The 22003-nt window shown below is 38.5% G+C and overlaps 1 protein-coding gene across 4 annotated transcripts in view; it reads left to right on the top strand.

Moving 5' to 3' along the window:
* Positions 1–22003, top strand: part of LOC133613732 (hyccin 2-like) — a 71455-nt gene that overhangs the window by 19112 nt on the left and 30340 nt on the right. For all 4 annotated transcript variants that reach the window (XM_061971487.2, XM_061971488.2, XM_061971486.2 and 1 more), the window contains exons 2-5: positions 5288–5364; positions 6586–6662; positions 8559–8660; positions 11917–12096. In XM_061971487.2, coding sequence (XP_061827471.1) covers positions 6612–6662; positions 8559–8660; positions 11917–12096 — 333 coding nt within the window. In that variant the 5' untranslated portion in view covers positions 5288–5364; positions 6586–6611. The remainder of the gene's footprint in view (positions 1–5287; positions 5365–6585; positions 6663–8558; positions 8661–11916; positions 12097–22003) is intronic.

Below are 22003 nucleotides of genomic sequence, written 5' to 3'. Positions count from 1 at the left end.
AATTTAGGTAAATACTGTACTCAATTTCAACCTGGTATTTATTATTTAATGACTGTAATATGTTACATGTTCTATAATTATATTTGTTTGTTCAGTGTTTGAATCCCCTTTTTGGCTTCTGTGTGCATGTTCTCTCTGTGCATGCATGTTTTGTTGTTGAGTACTTTGGCTACCTGTCACAAAAACATGCTTGTTTGGCCAATCAGAGACTCTAAATTGTCCATAGGTGTTAATGTGAGTGCTTTTTGTACATATGCCCTGCATTTAGCTCACATGTGTCAAACTCAAGGCCCGCGGGCCAAATCTGGCCCGCCACATTATTTTATGTGGCCCGCAAAAGCCTGGAAATAATGTGTTAATAAAATGCTTAATCTTTTCTTACTAAATATATTTGTTCTTTCCCTTTTGACATTAAAAATCATGTACTGCATACAATTGCTTATCTTCTAAAATTCAATATTATCTAAATCAAAATATTATATTATTATTTTTTGTTAAAATAAAGATTAATACTGTACTTAAATATCTGCTTGACTTCAAAACAAATTATCAATCAAATTGTAGACTGTAAAATTGACAATAGATTTTACGGTTAAATTCCATTTTTTATGGTAAAATCAACTTTGGTGCTGTTTTTTTTCCATGAGTGTACAGCTCCACTAATGGACATTGGAGTGTTACTTTCAAAGGCAAAATTAAAGTATTGCTAGAAACATATTTTTATATGGGACTTTATTATATTATAGGTATAGTACATGTTCCAAAAAGACAAAAACAAAAAACACGGTATATTTAAATATACTAAATGTAAAAAAGGGAATAAATATTCAAAATAAGATAATTAAATGAAATTTAGTTTGGTTACGCCATCATGAGCGCAACACAAGGTTGTAAAAGTTTACAAAGTTGTATTTACTACAATTCTAAATAAGATGTCAAAAGCAAACTGAAATCAAATACACACAGCTTAAAGATTGATAAATACCTATTTAAATTTAGTAATACATAAATATGATGATTTATCAAAATATAAAAGAAATATACCTGAACAGAACAGAACGCTCATGATGGTCACACCAAAAAGTAACGCTATGAATCGCGTTTTTCCAAGTTTTTGGGGCATTTTTATGCTATTTCCAAGCATCTCTTTTTTATTATTGTTTATTTTAAATGGTCAAACTAATGCATATTATATATGCATGCCCTAGTAAACAAAAAAAAAGTCATATTTATTTTTGATTGTTACATTTTGAAGTACATTTGTGCAAGTGGGTGCGAATGTACCCATTACCAGAGCTGTACACATATACAGTAAGACATTAAAACATTAAAAAACAAAAAAACAACAACATTAAAACAATATTTTACGGTAAAAAACCAGCAGCTCTGTTGCTTGAATTCTACCGCTAAAAACAGTGGTATTGTTTCTCCATTCCATTTATTAAATTTTTTATGTGCTGTAATATATATATACGGTATGTGTGTGTGTGTGTGTGTGTGTGTGTGTGTGTGTGTGTGTGTGTGTGTGTGTGTGTGTGTGTGTGTGTGTGTGTGTGTGTATATATACTGTATGTACAGTCATATATTACTCATTGTTTAAAGCGGCCCTCTGAGGGCAACCATAACTGCGATGTGGCCCTCAATGAAAACGAGTGTGACACCCCTGATTTAGCTGGTGATCAGCCAAGGGTGTATCTCGGATCTCACCCAAAGTCAGTAGGGACTCTAGGATAGACTCTAGCTTTTACCATCTTTTTATATTTCTGTTGTTTTTTTTTTTCCATTAATTTTTTTATTCACCACTAGGCTCCATCATGGAATATATCCACACTGTCTGGCTAGTCTTCTTGTCAGCAGACAACAAATGGTTCTATTTGATTCATTTTCTGCCCCTAGTTTTCTCTTAAAAACTTCTCCACTGTATGGTATATACCGCAACTGTTGAAACTGTTGTTCTGTTTCCATGGAGGTGACTGTTATTTGAAGGACGGGGCTTAGTCATTCAAGTATGTTGATGCCGAGGCCACCATTAGAGGAAATGTGATGGTACCCAACTGAAATATGATGAGAAATGTTGGCTCCAGAGGCGGTGCAAGCAGCATACAGATAAATCTGAACAATCTGATTGGACACTCTTTGGAGTGCTTTGCTTTGACGACATGATATCATTATCACACCATCAGATAGCTTTTATGACTTTGATTTATTTTTTCTTAAAATTAAAAAATATATTTCAAAAGTTAGGACTGACTGTAGAGTAATCCCAAAATGCTTCACAAAGTGAGTAACTATATGCGTGTGGTTTCATTTTTATAGATAATTTTGTTCTGTTAAAGCTAATCTTCCTGCTGCCCTAGTTAACAATGTCTCTCTGTCCTTTCCATGTTTGTACTCTCCGGTTAAATTAGTTACTTAGTCTTAAAATTAATGTGTAACGAATAATGAGTATTTTGTTTGATTCTTGTAGGGAAGTACTCACTGAAAAGCTATGTGGAAATGTATTTATTCGGGTGGTATTCCAATGTTAATTTGCATGTTTTTTTGAGTCAACATCAAATGATCACACTTTATTCACATACCTTATTTGTTTTTAAATTTGTACAGCAGTTGTGAGAAGCCAGGTGAGCCAGCGCAACACGAGATGCATCGTTGCATCTTATTTATTTTTTTTAGGCTTTTCCATTTAGGCAAAAATAAATACAGGTAGTACCAGCATTTTTTTATTGTACCTATTCAGGACACATGGCTAGAAAAGACAAAAGATAAACATTCCATCTAATGTTTGCTTACCATATTGCTGTATCTTTAGCTCTGGACGCAGCTGTACTGTATTCCACAGTCTCTACTTTACTGCTGCTGCCCTCATTCTTCTGTGGCGTAAAGGAGACCCTGCATTGTTGTTTGTTAATGCCTAACATGGCATAGTTTTTCCTGGTATCCCAGGGTAATGTGTTTTAAAATGGAAAGCTGAACCTGACCACCCTAAACACAATGCAGTCTTTCAGTGAAAATGTTATTGTGGCAGCTCGGGGATTGCACCTTATATGTGATTGTTTTAACATGCATGAGCCGTTACTGTTTCAGAAGTAAAGTCTCGCTCAAAACAGACTATATTAATCAACGCTGGAACATTAGATATTGTCTTTGAAGTCCAGTTTTGGCTTTGTTCCAACCTTCTTCACTGTTTGTTTGCAATACTATTGTAATTTTGGGTTTAAAGTACAGTCAAACAGGATGGGTTGGTACTTTGTCAGTGCTTAGCAAACACCGCTGCAGGACAATGTGCAAGTCTTTTAGGGAGGCTTACCTATTGTCATTTGCCAAACTTTGTTAGGCGCGGGACAATTAAGAAGGCAACAGTGACAGCGATTTGGCGAGCGAGACGAACCTTTTGGGATGATGGCTTCCGAGAGTGGAAGAAATGCCCAATATTACATTAAGGCCTAAGGGCCCAACCAATATTGCAATATTGCCCTGTTGTGAAAACAATGTGGAGATGTTCCCGCCACAGTCAGATGCTTTAAATAATTTATTCTCATTGCGGATTTGTGTACGCTTGAGTCACTCTACGAGGAACTAGAACTGCACTGAAGCGAACCCATCCACAACTACTACTTCATCTCGTGCTCTTCAACTAATGTCTGTTCATTCCTCTCATTTGACTTAATTCCCTTAGACATTTCGTGCTGTCTCTCTTCTTTTTTGTTTCACTGCTTAAGTGAACAGCCAAGGTCCTGGAGAAAGGCTTCCTGAAGATGCCAGATGCGTATATATTTTTAAAATACGGAGAAGAGATTTTTTGGTTGGGAAAAAAAAAAGGCTTTTTGAGGACACATTTCAGCAGAATAAAAAGGTATGGTAGTTGTTAGGGAAGGGCACTTAGACTACATACATGTCCTTAATTCATTCACTTTAGGAACAAAATATTGTCACTTAAAACTATTTTTATTGGGATAAGGCAATCACAAACTTAATATTCTGAACCCCCTGTTTCAAGGCAATGTTGTATCAGTTTAGTCGAGTGCTAAATGCACAAACATGTAAGGTGATCAAATGACTGCCATTGAACAAAAATATCAACTGCTCAACTTGTACTTGAAATGGTTACGGCATATACGTACTTGGAAATTATTATTGATGAAAACTTGTCTTTTAAATCACACATGGCTAAACTTAAAATTCTTCATAAAAAAGTCCTGTTTATAAAACGCTTGATTCTGACCAAGTTATGCCTTTGCTAGAATATGGACACTTGCTTTTTATGAATGCACCCGACATTTAACAAAAATGAATACTGTATATCATTGTGGCTTATGTTCTATTACTGGTTGTGGCAACCTTGTCCACCTTTGCACTTTTGTATGCAAAAGCAAACTGTCCATCTTTATCAGTTTGCAGATTTTCTTGATGGATGGTTTTTATTTATAAATCGTTTTTTGGTCTCGTTCCCCCTTAATTGTGTTCTCTTATCTGTATAGACAACAGTCGCTACAGATCCTTGGCGTGTTGGTTTTGAGAGCTAATGCAAGTCTCTGTAAAAAAAGACTTTAGATTTGCCGCTCCATGGTCATGGAATTAATTACAAAAGGATCAGAGGCTACCTGAACTGATCACCGTGGAGGAATATCAGACCATTTTAAAGGATCGAAAAGCTGTTTCTATTGGGCACTGTACTTGTATCTATTGCATGTTTTTTATGTTTATGTTGTAAGTAATGTGTACTGTTAACTATAGTGTGTGACTACTCCTCTTTTTTGTTGTTCTATTTATTTATAAAACCTGGTTTTGCTGCCCTCATGGCCAGGTCACTCTTGCAAGAGATTTTAATCCCATTAATTTTTTTTTTTACCTGGTTAAATAAATGAAAATGAAAATATGGGGTCCTATCATGCAAAACCAACTTTCTTACCTGTTTGTATCTGTTTTTGTGTACAAGTCCTGAAAATGTGAAATCAATCCATGGAGGCAGTGTTGAGGTATTGATAAAATCTTGCCTTGAATTAATTGAATTTGGAATTTCAGACTTTAGTTACATCAGTGGATATCTCTATGGTAGCGGTTTATCCGAGGATCTTTGCGCGAGTCCACCATTTTATTCAATTTGCCGCATTATGAAGAGACTGTCATAAAGCGGCTTGAAGATGGTCTGTAAAACCAAATCCATGCAAAGTTGTTACCAAAGCACCACTTTAGGAAGGCCGAACTACCTAGTTTTGTATTTGACTATGTTTCTTTGCTGCCCAACTGCTTCACTCTAATTTTCACTTTATATCTCCTCTTGTCGTAGGTGACCATCAACAATGTGTGACACTGTAGAAAAGTATTCGCCTCTCCCTGTGGAGATCTGAGCTGCGGGACACTGAGGTAAGAAAACAGCCCTTGTCATAACACATGCGAGGAGTGACTGATGAGAGTACATTTTTTAAATGTCAATAAAACCAAATCTCTCCAATTTCCTCCTCAATCTTTTTATAGTCTGTAGTATTTTTTTTCCTTTCATGGCAGTGGAACAATAGATTGTATAGCAAATTTGACAGAAATCATGAATACAATGAGGTTGTAAAAATCCAAATGGGCTTGATGGTTGAGGTAGAATAAATTAAACTTCAGTTTCACTTGATTGTGAAACCAAAATGCCAAATTATGGAGGCGTTTATTTATTTATTTATATATATATATATATATATATATATATATATATATATATATATATATATATATATATATATATATATATATATATATATGGTCAACTTTGGCATTTTTCTGCATCAAATTTGAGATTCAAAGGGGTCATTTTTATGGCAAAATTGTTCTGTAAAGGGTATGTTGTATTTTCAACTGCCTCGTTATCAGTAAGCAGCGGCAGCACGATTCGGCAACAGCAACTCAGCTGCTCTCTAGTTACATGGCATTAAAATGAGCACACAGTTCCTTCCGGTTTACTGTAGAGTAAGTATATGAACATAGCTTCAACATAGAGACAACTTGTTTTTCACTCAACTGATACTTTAAAGGTGCCATGTTTGCTTTGAAGTCAGTGTGTTCTGTGCTATCCATCCATCCATTTTCTACCGCTTATTCCCTTTGGGGTCGCGATGGGGTGCTGGACCCTATCTCAGCTACAATCGTGCGGAAGGCGGGGTACACCCTGGACAAGTCGCCACCTCATCGTAGGGCCAACACAGATAGACAGACTACATTCACACTCACATTCACACACTAGGGCCAATTTAGTGTTGCCAATCAACCTATCCATTGTAAGTAAATTACAGCCACCTACTTGCACCACTCAGTTGCAGCAATAGTTTATACAGTAGCCTTTTATTTCAGAAAATACAGGATATCCGCCTTCCAGTGCTATTTGCATAGCTGATTCCTGCAGTTTTACAATGTCGACAACAGGCGCTCATCATGAAAAGCAATTTGTCACACAATGAACTTTGCCCCATTAAAAAACACACACAAAAAAACAGATGTGAAACGGCGTGTTGCGTTACTATTGACTAGGCAAGTTTCAAAGAAAGTCAGCAGGGGTGATCATGGCCGTTGCTATACAGTTTGTCATTTGTCTCTGTTCGCCAGGCAGCCGAGGAGCGTCTCTGAGGAAGATGCTGCGTTCAGAGCGCAGTGTCGTTGAAGAATGGCTCTCCGAATACAAGGTAACTTGCTGTCTTTGACCCTGTGATGAGTCATGTTAATTAATGTCATCCCCCTTAGAGGCCATCGTTGGAAAGGTTTCCTCAACCGAAACATTTATCTTTGCATGAATTAGATTAGGGTTCACGCCTTGTGCGATAACATGCAATCTACTTTTTTCAGTAGTTGTTCGCAAGAATTAGGGCATCCCAGTGGACTGTAAATTACATTAGTGGTGGCCCCTTTGGGTTGTGGTCAAAATGTTTTGCTTTGGAAGACATGCTAGAATACATGTCGTCAATGTAGTATATTCATTAGACAAGTGGAAATATCAATTATCTGTCTGTTCAAGTATATAGGTTACCCATTTTTAGGCATGAACACATGCAACATTTCTCTCAGTATAATTTGTCTTTAGTTTAAGGGCAACTGCACTTTTTGGGGAATTTTGCCTATCGTTCACAATCATTATGAAAGGCATGACGACGGATGGATTTAAAAAAAAGTTGCTTTCTAACTCGTAAATAAAAATCCACTTACAGCGGAGCCAATGGGAGGGTCCTCTATTGTGCCCATAAAACCCAATAAAAAAACATCCAACAGTACTCCATTTACATTTTGTGACTTGAATATTAACTAATTATTAGTGATATTGTTATTTTAAGCTCTAACGCAGAAAAACTATTCATAACGGTGCCGTGATCACTAGTGTGTGTGCCAATGTTTACATCAAGTGGCAAGCTGCTTCCTTGCTTCCTTTGCTGGTGAAAGTTTGATGTAGATCATAAATCATGCCTCTCATCTGGTTAGTAGAAGGATGAGGATGTATTCCTACTCAGTGGCCTAGTGGTTAGAGTGTCCGCCCTGAGATCGGTAGGAATGTTTCTTGGTGCAATCGTGCAACATAAACATATAACACAGAATAGAATAAAATGAGCTGTAACTGAGCTATCAGATATTGTTATTGTTCATGTGCCTGATGGCCGAGGGGAAACAACTGTTCAGGTGGCGGGAGGTGTGGGTCTGGATGGACCATAGTCTCCTGCCTGAAGGGAGAGGGGAGAATAGTTTTTGTTCATTCTTCATCTAAACGGGAATATAACAAGATTCTTTCAGTCGGCATCTTAATGACAGCAGACATTGCACAGTAAGTGATGTTTTATTATGTGTATTGGCTCTCACAAAGTCTGCAGTGAGTCGTAATCATTGATGTTAAAAAAAAAGAACGTTTTAATGCGTTTTGAAATTAATGCCCCGCGTATGCTTAAAATGATTAAAATACGTAAATATTAAATGTTATTATGAGTGTGCCCGTTACTACGTTGCATATATTCTTACAGCATGTAAGTGATTGGATGTTTTTAAGGGCTTTTATTGGCAGAATAGAGCGACTCCTATAGGCTCCATTGTAAGCAGACTTTTGCTCGCATTTATGTATTTAGAATGCATAAAACAATTTAAACATATGTGTTCTTGTCTTACATAAGGATTGTGAATGATAGGCAAAATTCCAAAAAAAAGTGCCGTTCCCCTTTAATACATCCATATGCTGTAAAATGTAATACTCTGAAATAAACTGTTACATTTGGAGGAAGCTCACCAGAAAGAAAAAAGTAGGCACAAATGTAAGAGAAACAAAATGCGAAGGAAAGCTGACTTGTAAGGGAATGAGATGGCATGACTCACTGAGTGTGGTAAAGAACCGCACATTGTGTTTGAAGCATGCCAAGGCTCAGTTTAGATCTGCCCCCTCTTATTTGAATGACATTTCCCTTCAAGAGTCATCCCATCACTACTTTTCACAAGTGCATTCGTTTTCATTATTTTCTTTTTTCTTTACAGAACCTGGCCAATTCAATAAACCTGTCACTGATTTTACCAGATTTACCATAATGCTTTTCTCTTTGTACCTTGGACAGTCTTTACCAGAAAACCACATCTCCAGTTATGCAGGCAGCCTTCATTTGAAGAAGTCATTGGTACCAGCATTGTACAGGGTCATCCAGGATCCCAGCAACGAGGTGATATGCACCATACATACAATAATTTCTTATAAAATTATCAAAAAGCTATCCACTCTATATTATATTTAAGTGCCGTTACTCAATTTCATTTTGTGGCAGTTACTATTAGAGCAAAAGTTTTTGTGTCGCAATGCTGTATTAATAATGCTACAGCCTCAGTGACTACAAAGAGACCATTTTGAACTACAAAATAAGATCTCTTTTTCTGTTTGACATGTTTATAATGTCTTGTCTTATTTGTATGATTTGAGCTCAATTTCATTAGGGTTGAGGATGGAGAGTGTTGTCATGTAAAGTGGTACCTTGATTTTCATACACCCCCAGTTTGGTATGATTCTGAAAATTTACACCAAAAATACGTTTTGGTTTTAGTATGATGGAATAGATGATGGTGACTCGATCTCTGCTCTTTTGTATTGAGTACAGCTGCAAAGTACCCCACAATATAGACAATTAAAGTGGTAGTAAAAATAGGGCTGGGCAATATGGTGGAAAACTATATCACGATTTACGTTTTTTATATTGATCGATAAATATTTATACTTTTTATGACTTATTTAAGCCTGCCAATAAATACAGTAAAACAATTTCCGACTTACCAAGGGTGCTATTTATCAGTGGAGAAGGTGTCTGGTAGCCAGGAAGGATGAGCACGGCTAAGGTAATAAAATAGTTAAAAGTAGATTTGAAAGTAGTTGCAGATTTGAGACACTAGATGGCAGTAGTGTATGAGCTATTAAACACGACACAAATTAGTTTGAGAAGCTACTCATTAAACAGACACATTGGAAGTGTCAGGATGTTACCGCACGTCTGCATTAAACCCAACAAAACTAATAACAGGGAAAAGTGTAACACTCGGTAATTGATGCTGTTACGTGATTGGCTGTTGGCGTGTCTCTCACATTGCTCAGTGAATACTGTTAACTGATTGGCTGTTAGCGTGTCACTCCCATTGCTCATAAAGTATATACAGTATATATCAAATATACATAGAATATTTTATCGAACGCATTTTATATTGATATCGAGTATGTGTCTATCGGGATATATATTGATATCGTACTATCTGCCAGGCTCTAAGCATACAGTAATAATCCAACCAATGTCAACCAGAGCTTTAGAGCCCAAGTTTCCAAAGTGTAAGTGAACGCAGCACACTCCTACGTAAAGTAAGTCTAGCACAAACAATTGAGTGTAACTTACCGGCTGTAATCTGTAGTCTGCAAAAATGCAGAATTGTCTCGCCATGCGTGTGATTGCATCAGTTAATGTAAACGAGGTCGTGTGAGCACTGATTAACAGATTAATTGGACTGACATTGTTTTGTATGGCAACATTTGGTTTGGTTTTCATGCCCTTCAGTTTTCAACTGACCCTTTCAAACGGGGTAACAAGGATATCACAGGTACCACATCCTTATCAACTATCCAGGGAGTGTTTGTTTGCCATAAAAGTGTAATAAACTTGCCAACGATGCCAACATACTGCTGTGAATTCAAAAGTATTTTATTGCCGCTTTTCTTCTTTATGTCTCAGGCGTCAGTCTCAAGTAAAAGCAATAGCTATTATTAATTTTGGTTTTGTCGACTTGAGTCAGCCAGTCAGGGGGGCGGCAACATAGATGGGTTCCGCAGTATTAATAGTAGGGATTCATACCGAATTAGGTACTTTTATAGGCACAGACCAAATTTTTGAACGATACAATCGAGCACCGATTAGTGTAAAATCAAGCGGTGCAATATTTCAATACCTTTGTTGCATGTGATGTCACATTCGTTTGCATAGTCTGGACTAGACTAATAATCAGTCAAGTACTCAGAGCAGGCTGAGCTAGGCTTCCTCGAGGTAATATTAACATTTTTCATGCCAATAAAGTAAGAAGAAGGCGCTCATAAGTACAGTGAGGCTCCAGTTTTCCAAATGTGCTAGCTCGATGCTAATTTACATTGAATTTGCCATAGACATGCTATAGATTAGCGTTTTTGATTTCATATGGCGATTTTAACACCTTCAAATTTTGTAATAAAAAGTACTACTAAAATGCACGTTACATTCAAACAGCTGGTGTGTAATAAGAAGAATACTTAAAGTAGAAACATTTTGTAGGGCTCAACAAAAGAAAATACTTCTGGCTGCGGCAACACAATTGTCTATACACTACTGCCATCTAACGTCTTGGAATTGCAACTGCATGTAAAGTCTACTACGGTATTTAGTACTGTACTGTACATGCAAATGAGACACAGAAGTGTAAGAAAACAAGACAACTGGACAGCACCATTATCCTCATCAGCTCAGTGTTAAATAAAAAAAAAAGAAGAGATTTTATTATTACTACATACAACTCATTAACAAATTTGAAGACACACAAAAGCACTGAAAATTTGGTATTGTTGAGTACCGGTCATTTGTACCGTATCGATTCAAATGTGAAAGGTACCCATCACCCTAACTAATAGTTTTGTTGACTTATTTATTGTCATTTTTGCCATATTGTACTGAACAGACAGGACAGAGACAGCCAAAGTTGCATTTGAAATAGTTCTTTTCCGATGCTCACTGAGCTGAAGTCCCACAAGAGTTGCTCAAGTTCTGCTAAAGTTTCTCACATGACATCGTGCTTAATGCTTGCTCAAATCCTGCTCAAGAGCCGTATTTTCCCTCCAATATTGGTCATACTCCAGATATTACAACCTCCGGAGCAACTCAGTGATATGGAACTCTTAATTTCACACTGGTGATTCAGTAGGAGAATCCAATTATCTTAGTCCCTTTTTTTCTTGCCGCTCCTTAATGTGAGGTCAACCGACCATAGACCTAAATGAATTTAAAATTGCAACTCTGCCCGTGCAATCCCATTAGTGATGTGTCCGTGTGGAAGAAATGAAGAGGTGTCAATGCATGTGCTGAGTGCTTGTTGCAGGCAACTTGTTGGGCTAAGTTGTTTTATACGTGTCCATAAAAGTGCTGTTTAGGCACTTAATGTTATTGCCCCAAGCAAGAAGAATATCGGCACTGTTAACATCATCCCGCCTGACTTTCACGATGGTGATATACTCCCACTCTCCTCCACATCTTCCATTATTGACTATACTTTTCCCCCAAGCCCTACTGAGTTATGTTAGGATGATGTGCATTCATGTAAGAAAGTAGGAATTAGGAATAAAAGCTCCAAGTTCATCATCCCAGCGTGTGAGCCATTGGCACAGATTTTTGCACAATCTTATGTCTGTCTCTTTGATCCATCCAGCTGTTGGAGCCTGTGTGCCACCAGCTGTTTGAGCTGTACCGCAGCTCGGAGGTTCGTCTGCGACGTTTCACCCTGCAGTTTTTGCCTGAGCTTGTGTGGGTGTATCTGCGAGTCACAGCCAGCAGGGATCGGCAGAGCAATGGTTGCATCGAGGCCCTCCTCCTGGGCATTTACAACCTGGTGGGTGTTACTTTGCTTTGGTAGTATTCACGTGGCCTCTGAAGCTCCATATCGGACCTGTACCGGCACCCTTTTGTAAGTGTACTGGTCGTGATAGGACATAATGGGTGACTTGTGTTGGGTGGAGCTAGACATGCTGCTATCCATTGATTGGTAAACAGATTTAAAATTTCTGTGTTACAAAAATCAAGTTTGAAAAAAAGCACCCTTTTTTTATTGCTGATACTAGTATTGCATTTTTTTTTATTTGTAGTACCATTAATAATCTACATTTTACAACTTGGGTTAAAAAGTGAAAATATTTGAAAGGAGCCATATGTACTAATTTCATGTCAAGTCACCATTAAATGGCCGTGATATGTCAAAAGGCATTAATAAATAATGTTCTTTTCAAATACCTCTATAACTAATAACAGTAGTTCAGCCGGGATATGCTCATTTCAAAATTAGATTTGCAGCTCCGAAATCTTGTTAATTGTTTTCATTTTGATGTCCCGCCCTCTACCGTTTGATCAATTAAAAAGTCTGAGTGTGTCACATCCAGGTTGCCAGTTACTCACCGCCATCTTTGTCTAACTACTGCCACTGGTAAAGTTACTAAACATGTCAGACCTTAGTAAATTTAAAAGGCCTTGTTACGATTCTCAACTTATTGATGACAAAGCCAGGAACAAAACGAGGATTTGTATCGGGGATGCCTTTGAAAGAGGGAAACGATTGAAGGCGGAGAAGATTTTTTCTTCTCACGCCAAACTTGCTCATTTTCCTCCTTGATAGGTCAGTAAGGCATTTGTTTTCTTACTACTTGTAATAAATGGAAATGGACGTTTTGTATGTAAACTATATCGTCCAATACAGTCTATGATCTTGTCTAAAAAAAACTAGTATGTTCATGCAACGAATGCTTAGCATGCTACCCTGGTCAATGACACATCGACATATAGGCTAACGGGGGACATATATGCCCGTTAGCCTGTATGTCGATGTGTCATCGAACTGTTGCATATTGTGGACTACATGTACCAAGTTATTTGGCTATCTGAAACGTTTGAAACAGTAGCCTATAGGCATACCTTGGTAAAATGCCGCCTCCTTAGTTTTAGGCTGCTAAGCATGCTCTTATTTATTTTCACCAGTATAACCATTGCTAGCGTTGGTTGTAGTTTGTTTTAGTCTGTTTTCTGATAGTACTGACAATAACCAAATGATTGCCATTTGTTGTGATATTGTACGCAGGCATGATGTACTTCTTCCTGAAAATAGCTTAATTTATGTGTTAAATGTGTTGGTTAGAGATTTCTTACTGACAAAACGCTTGTCTATTCAGCTATTATGGTCCCAGCACATTAACCCCTAGTAAGAGGCATTGGATGTTTGAAGTTCCTTGGAGTAGCCGAGTCGATCGAGCTGGATTCGACTCCGTATCTGGCAACCCCAGTCAGGGAGAGGGGGATGGGACTACAGAATTTTGACCGTATTTGCAGTACCATTTTTGGACAGGTTTTTACATATGACTCCTTTAATATAAATACATTAAGAATACAAAATAAAATGATTCCAATATTATATGATATTGTTGTTTATAAACACATTGTTATCTTTTGCCATATTATGATATACTATGTATTTAAGAACCAAACAATAATTTTGTTCAAAAATACAATATATGTGCCTGCAAAGATTTTCATTTATATTTGGCATTGTCACTGGTTTTATTTTATTTTACATTATTTCTATCGAATATGTAGAATATTTAACACTTCCGACCAGTATAACTTCAGTAGAGCTGTTTGGTATCACACTACCTGACACTTTTCAACCAGCATGCAGGTCAGGTTGGGGTCAAACAATTAAACACTTGTATAATTCATGAGGCGCATAAGGCAATTAAGGTATAAATGTAAGTCGTATAAGTATAGGTCATAATATTAGATGTTTAAACTTTTGAGAAGCATCTCTATAAACGGACTGAAGCTGAATGGGCTGTGTGTAGATGTGGAAATTTCCCAAGCAGCATAATAGACATTGGACTTGGTTCCTGTTTCCTAGACAGGTGCAGCATTCCTAAGGTCTTGCAAGACAACCTACAGGGAAATCCCCATTGCTAATGGAGCCAGGGTAGATTGCATCAGCAGGAAGGCTCGTGTTTTAAATGTGTGAAGAGCGAGATAGAAAGAGACATGTCGATAGGAAGAGCTCCATTTCAGCCAATGCGGCTAAAAGTAAACTCGTGAATAATTGATTCCCGTGTGTCTGTTTTATTGTACACACGTGCTACACACACTCACCACTCTCTTCATGTCTGATAAATCTGAGATCTGATGAACTGCACTGCTCTTAGCACTTTCATCACATGTACTATGAAGCAGTACGTGTATGTAAGAAGACTTGATACCCTACGGGCTTTACATTATACATCACATTCACCCATTCACACTGATGGCGCTGTTAGCTGTTAAACATATTTTTATTAAATTCCATGGGTCCTCTTGAGAAGTTGTATTAAAAATATTATGAATGTTTATCTCCTTAGATTATTCCTACTTAAGGGATTCAAAACACTGATCCATTTGATAATCTTAAGTGAGTTTTTTTTTTTTAAAGCGTGGAACACTGAGCCTCTTCTCAATGAACAAAACACAGCTGTGGCCAACCTTATTATAGGCATTTCTTTCTAGTGTTTAACACATTTTTAAACTAGCTCTACTGTACAAACGAACATCTTTTTTACAAAGCACTGATTGTTTTACTGCAGTTTTAACATGCATATCAATCTTTTTATTTGTGATATCCAGGCTAAAAAATTAGGCACACCCACTCAATTTTTGGTCGAAGTCTTTGTCTTCATGGCCCGTTGTTGGTCGACTTTTGTTTCGTACAGCGGGTTTTCCATTTTTCAATGGCCGGATGGATCGTCCTCGGTTTTAGGGCTGTGTTGTGTGCAGTGTTGGGTTAGTTACTGAAAACCAGTAACTAGTTACAGTTACTAGTTACTTTATTTCAAAAGTAACTCAGTTACTAACTCAGTTACTTACACCAAAAAGTAATGCGTTACTGTGAAAAGTAACTATTTAGTTACTTATTTTTTTCTCCTTTTTTTTAAGGCTCCCATTAATGCCCTTTTAGCCTTCGTTTCAGTACTGTTATTGCACTGGAGAATAATACAATGTGTTGATCAACTTGACATGCATTTGCATCACTGAACTCTGCTAAGCAATGTGGTCTACATACAACACACAAAGACAAAGATATGTTTCAAAGGGCCAATTTATTTCAGGCCACAACAAATTGACAAAACTATTTGAAATAGCTGCAACATAACATACATAAGTAACAAACCGCATAATAACAACATAGCTGTAAAGCTGGCTTCACCCAAGGAAGGCACACATGACATACACAAAGCCTAATCAGGCATTTTTTTTCTCTCAAGGAATTGTGAAATAAAATCATGTATTCAGGAGATCAACACTGTAGTGAAGCCCAGAAGACTCTACACATTTCCCCAGTTTTAGTTTAGAGAAAATGAAAGATTGGCCTGGCCCACTAGCATCCCTCTTTATGTTTGTGAACTTTATAGTCTATACATTTAGAGTGATGTGATAATCAAACATTCTAGAAGTCTAGAATGAAATAGTATATAAGAGAATTGACAGTGTGTACCTTCAATGGTGAGCAGAGGCAGAGTTTGGAGTGTTTTCTTTAGCTCGCTTTCCATGTTTATGTACTCACTGTCCAGGTACTTGGAACATGTTTTCTGTGCCATTTGTTGTTTGACGCCGGTATCATGCTATTTAGCTGCCAGAAAACGGGTGACTCCACTGTAGAAATAGCCTGCATGTCTTCTAGCCCATACGCTGCAATGGCTCTATCAATGTTGTCCTGGCTAGCATTGCCTCCGTTAAAATCCTTAGGTGGAGGTGAAGTGGCATCGGAGTCTGTGTCTCTCTTTACTAGCTTCGTCAAAGCATGTTGCTTATGTGGCGTGGCGAAGTTGGGAGAGTGGCCGTGCCAGCAATCTGAGGGTTACTGGTTCAATCCCCACCTTCTACCATCCTAGTCACGTCCGTTGTGTCCTTGAGCAAGACACTTCAACCTTGCTCCTGATGAGTCCTGGTTAGTGCCTTGCATGGCAGCTCCCGCCATCAGTGTGTGAATGTGTGTGTGAATGGGTGAATGTGGAAATAGTGTCAAAGCGCTTTGAGTTCCTGAAAAAGGTAGAAAAGCTATACAAGTATAACCCATTTACATTTATGTAGCTGTTTCAGCAGATTTGAATTGCTGTTTTGGGCAGTATTCCCGGGTGCGGTCACTGTTGCTACTCACTGCTCCCCTCACCTCCCAGGGGGTGATCAAGGGTGATGGGTCAAATGCAGAGAATAATTTCACCACACCTAGTGTGTGTGTGACAATCATTGTCACTTTAACTTTAAAAGTAGATGGGATCTTTGATCCAAGACACAACTTACATTTAACTAAAATGTTATTTTCTTTGTGCTCGACAAAAGAAAAGTAGTGACAATGTATCCATGTTAAGAACCTCGACTTCTGGCTTCGCCATGATGTCTTTTTAGTTGTTATGAGAGTAGCGTGTGTGTGTGTGCGTGTGGCCCTTTAAGAAATGACAGCATGTGAGGTGAGTGACGTCAGTGAGTGAGTGGGCGAGAAAGGTGAGGGAGCGCAACAGTGGATGCATGCAGGTGCTCTAGCTTGGTGGATGGCTACGTGCAAGACACCAATAAAGTCACAAAATTGCAACAAACCGCCGGCCTCGTCATTCACCCTCGAGTCCGGAGCTGTAAAGACCCACTGCCGGGTAAAGTGAAGGGTGTTAGCCCCGAAGTACATAGGCCCTGGAGGAACGTCTCCCCTGCGCTCCGCTCCTCGGTCGAGGAAAGCACGCCTTTTCTTTTCCTTGTGAGACAGAAGGACGACACTTCTAGCCGATACTACATTAAAAAATAACGTAAAATAACGCAGTAACGCATCATGTAGTAACGGTAACTGAGTTACTGGATATAAAAAAATAACGCGTTAGATTACTAGTTACCGCCGAAACTAACGGCGTTACATAAGTAACGCGTTAGTCCCAACACTGGTTGTGTGTAATCCGTCATTTCTTCTCCATGACTAGGGTGAGACAATAACGTGCTTAAAAGGCTGACTGAGTAATAGTGTGAGTGCGTTTTGTATTGATGTGAACAATTTCATTGGTCCACTTTGACCCTTGGTCTGGTGTGACGAGGCAAAACATTTTGGCGGCCTGTGAACCCAGAAAAATACATAAATTAGCTGCAGTACTGTATAAATCACAGGGTTGAAAGCATGACGAAAAAGTAGCGCTTTTAGACTATAAATTATGGTAAGTCCTCAATAACAAACATCATTTCTGGAGTTCTCTCACAGTAAATGATAAATGATAAATGGGTTGTACTTGTATAGCGCTTTTCTACCTTCAAGGTACTCAAAGCGCTTTGACACTACTTCCACATTTACCCATTCACACACACATTCACACACTGATGGCGGGAGCTGCCATGCAAGGCGCTAACCAGCAGCCATCAGGAGCAAGGGTGAAGTGTCTTGCTCAGGACACAACGGACATGACGAGGTTGGTACTAGGTGGGGATTGAACCAGGGACCCTCGGGTTGCGCACGGCCACTCTACCACTGCGCCACGCCGTCCCTGAACAAAACCTCGATCATTGTTTTTTTTAACATAGTTGACTATTTAAAATGTGTAAAATTCTCAAGCTGCTGTGACTCCACCTAATGCTCTCTTGCACCCCGAAGGGGAAAGGTGGCTTACTCTACAAACTGCTCATTGTGTACACACACTGCTGACTGAGGAAATATCCTATCCCAGCCTAACCATGTTTTTATTGTCTCAACATGCTAAAAAAAAATTGAGAAACAAGTAATTTGATTTCTTCAGAAAAAGCACTTCAGTATTTATATACGCATTCCGATGAAATTGTACCACGCTTGGGCATGTTTGACACCAAAAATCTGGTTAGTTTGACTCGTGTGAGCGCTTGTTGCACTCATGTGCGGCACACTTGGCCATATTGCAGTTTGGAAGAGATTTTAGGCAGGACATCTTGCCCATGCAAGTGCACACAAACTAGACGCAATGGCAATGATTGTTGTATTCGAACATGCTAAAGTTACATTGGCGTACATCACTTGTTTACACTTGCACAAATTATTCAACATGTCGAAAGAGGAGTAGGAAGAAGTAAAGCATACTATTATCCAAGTTTCAGTAGTATTGATAGTTGTTCACTTCCTGTGTTTAACTATCTTAGTATGTTTACATATTGTTATTGTCTAATAGCAAAATAAAAAGATGTATTCCTAAACCTACCGGTAATTGAGTTTGTATATAGCTTATTAAGTAATACAAGAAGAAAACAAATACAAGATCAAGATATGCTGTACACAACAACAAAAAAATAACATTGTAATATCAACAAGTAAGACATGTTAATATTTTAAATAAATTCACAATCAATAATGTAAAAAATAATGCTGATAATTATGCAATTTGTAAAGCTGTACATTCCTCTGTGACTAAGACTACGTTTACTCTGCAGGCCAATGTGGCACAAGTCTGAATTTTTTTTTTAGATCTACATTTTCCTGCTGATAGTTTACACTGCAAGTAAAATGTGATTGTTATTAGATTGCAGATGTGGCCCCAGCATCACTTGCATGTGCACATCGATAAAGTGAAAACAAAGGATTTTGACCGGGAGGAAATCGCTACTACTACAAAATAAAATAAAAGTTGCAACACCTTTTTAAAAATGGGTGTTTTTTATGTGAAAGTAATATAATGTATGAATGGATATATATAGTGTAATATATTTGGGAGAGTTGTAATGTTTTTATGGCTGGATCTATGGGAGCTTTGTTTTCAACTCCCATGCAAGCAAATGCGCCACAGCATCAATTCCGGTCTTTCAACAATTGCTATTTCTTCGGAATCTAAATATATATTCATATATTACATCCATCCCATCCATTTTCTACCGCTTATTCCCTTTGGGGTCGCGGGGGGCGCTGGAGCCTATCTCAGCTACAATCGGGCGGAAGGCGGGGTACACCCTGGACAAGTCGCCACCTCATCGCAGGGCCAACACAGATAGACAGACAACATTCACACTCACATTCACACACTAGGGACCATTTAGTGTTGCCAATCAACCTATCCCCAGGTGCATGTCTTTGGAGGTGGGAGGAAGCCGGAGTACCCGGAGGGAACCCACGCAGTCACAGGGAACATATAGCCTATTATTTGCGCAATATTGACAAGTGATGCACCAAAAATTCGGTCGTCGTGAATAAAAAACAAAACCGGATGTTGTGATGAAATATCTATTTCCGCTAGCGACTGCGTCTTTACGGCGCACACAAGCGACGTAGCTCGCCCAAAGCTGACGAAAAAATCACATTCAGGTCTCAAATGGGACTGCAGTCTGCGTTGAGACTTTAGTCCCATTTGAAAATATCTTATTCTAATTGGACTACCTCCTGATGTGGCATGAACCTGATGCCAAAAGATCAGATTTGAAGCACTTTGGAGTGTTTCGACTGGCAAAAAAAAATCAGATCTGTGTCACTTGAGGGCAAAAAAATCTGATTTGGTGTGCAATGTAAACGGGGCCATAAACATTCTTAAGAGAACCTAATAAAGTACCAAGTATGAAACTGTGTAATAATACAATCATTGACATGATAAACTGGTGTTGTTATTTTTACATCAACATCAATAGTTGTGAGGCAAGGGGAAAAACTGAGGCGCTGGCACATCTAGACCTGTGTTTGTCCAATTCCTCTTTTGGCCTCATTTTGCTGTCTCTTGTCTCCATTTTAACTGTGTATAGCCGAATAATTGTTTTTCAGTACTTCCGGTCACTTCCTATTACTTTGCTGCATGTAAATTCTTCCTATTGAAGTATATTGTATTGTAAGAAAATGCCTTACTCCCTTCTTCACATAACAGGCACTTCACTTGTATTGGTTTATTTACAAACCCCGTTTCCATATGAGTTGGAAAATTGTGTTAGATGTACATATAAACGGAATACAATGGTTTGCAAATCCTTTTCAACCCATATTCAATTGAATGCACTACAAAGACAAGATATTTGATGTTCAAACACATAAACGTTACTTTTTTTTGAAAATAATAATTAACTTAGAATTTCATGGCTGCAACACGTGCCAAAGTAGTTGGGAAAGGGCATGTTCACCACTGTGTTACATGGCCTTTCCTTTTAACAACAATCAGTAAACGTTTGGGAACTGAGGAGACACATTTTTTAAGCTTCTCAGGTGGAATTCTTTCCCATTCTTGCTTGATGTACAGCTTAAGTTGTTCAACAGTCCGGGGGTCTCCGTTGTGGTATTTTAGGCTTCATAATGCACCACACATTTTCAATGGGAGACAGGTCTGGACTACAGGCAGGCCAGTCTAGTACCCGCACTCTTTTACTATGAAGCCACGTTGATGTAAGACGTGGCTTGGCATTGTCTTGCTGAAATAAGCAGGGGCGTCCATGGTAACGTTGCTTGGATGGCAACATATGTTGCTCCAAAACCTGTTTGTACCATTCAGCATTAATGGCGCTTTCACAGATGTGTAAGTTACCCATGTCTTGGGCACTAATACACCCCCATATCATCACAGATGCTGGCTTTTCAACTTTGCGCCTATAACAATCCGGATGGTTCTTTTCCTCTTTGGTCCGGAGGACACGACGTCCACAGTTTCCAAAAACAATTTGAAATGTGGACTCGTCAGACCACAGAACACTTTTCCACTTTGTATCAGTCCATCTTAGATGAGCTCAGGCCCAGCGAAGCCGACGGCGTTTCTGGGTGTTGTTGATAAACGGTTTTCGCCTTGCAAAGGAGAGTTTTAACTTGCACTTACAGATGTAGCGACCAACTGTAGTTACTGACAGTGGGTTTCTGAAGTGTTCCTGAGCCCATGTGGTGATATCCTTTACACACTGATGTCGCTTGTTGATGCAGTACAGCCTCAGGGATCGAAGGTCACGGGCTTAGCTGGTTACGTGCAGTGATTTCTCCAGATTCTCTGAACCCTTTGATGATATTACAGACCGTAGATGGTGAAACCCCTAAATTCCTTGCAATAGCTGGTTGAGAGGTTTTTCTTAAACTGTTCAACAATTTGCTCACGCATTTGTTGATAAAGTGGTGACCCTCGCCCCATCCTTGTTTGTGAATGACTGAGCATTTCATGGAATCTACTTTTATACCCAATCATGGCACCCACCTGTTCCCAATTAGCCTGCACAACCGTGGGATGTTCCAAATAAGTGTTTGATGAGCATTCCTCAACTTTATCAGTATTTATTGCCACCTTTCCCAACTTCTTTGTCATGTGTTGCTGGCATCAAATTCTAAAGTTAATGATCATTTGCAAAAAAAAAAAAGTTTATCAGTTTGAACATCAAATATGTTGTCTTTGTAGCATATTCAACTGAATATGGGTTGAAAATGATTTTCAAATCATTGTATTACGTTTATATTTACATCTAACACAATTTCCCAACGGGGTTTGTATAATCCTAAGAACAAACTTGGAAATAATTCCAGACGCGAACATACTAGCTGAATGCTTGTTTTCTGTGGAGCACAACGAAGATTGATACGGTATACCAATATTAGCTGCTCTACACTGAGTACGGAGACACTTAATACGCTCCTAGCTGCTGGTCATCCGGGGGCTAAAAGTAACAAATGTCAGCCAGAGGGCATCAGCGTTTGCAATCATCAATAAAATACATTATTGGCAAATGGCTATCACATACTTTTTCCTCGAAAATCAATGGATACTGATCAGTGGCTGTTCGATTGGCACATCCCTAGTGTG

This window comes from Nerophis lumbriciformis, linkage group LG13 (assembly GCF_033978685.3).
Source record: "Nerophis lumbriciformis linkage group LG13, RoL_Nlum_v2.1, whole genome shotgun sequence".
NCBI classification, from domain to species: domain Eukaryota; kingdom Metazoa; phylum Chordata; class Actinopteri; order Syngnathiformes; family Syngnathidae; genus Nerophis; species Nerophis lumbriciformis.
This window is presented reverse-complemented; position numbering and strand designations above follow the sequence as displayed.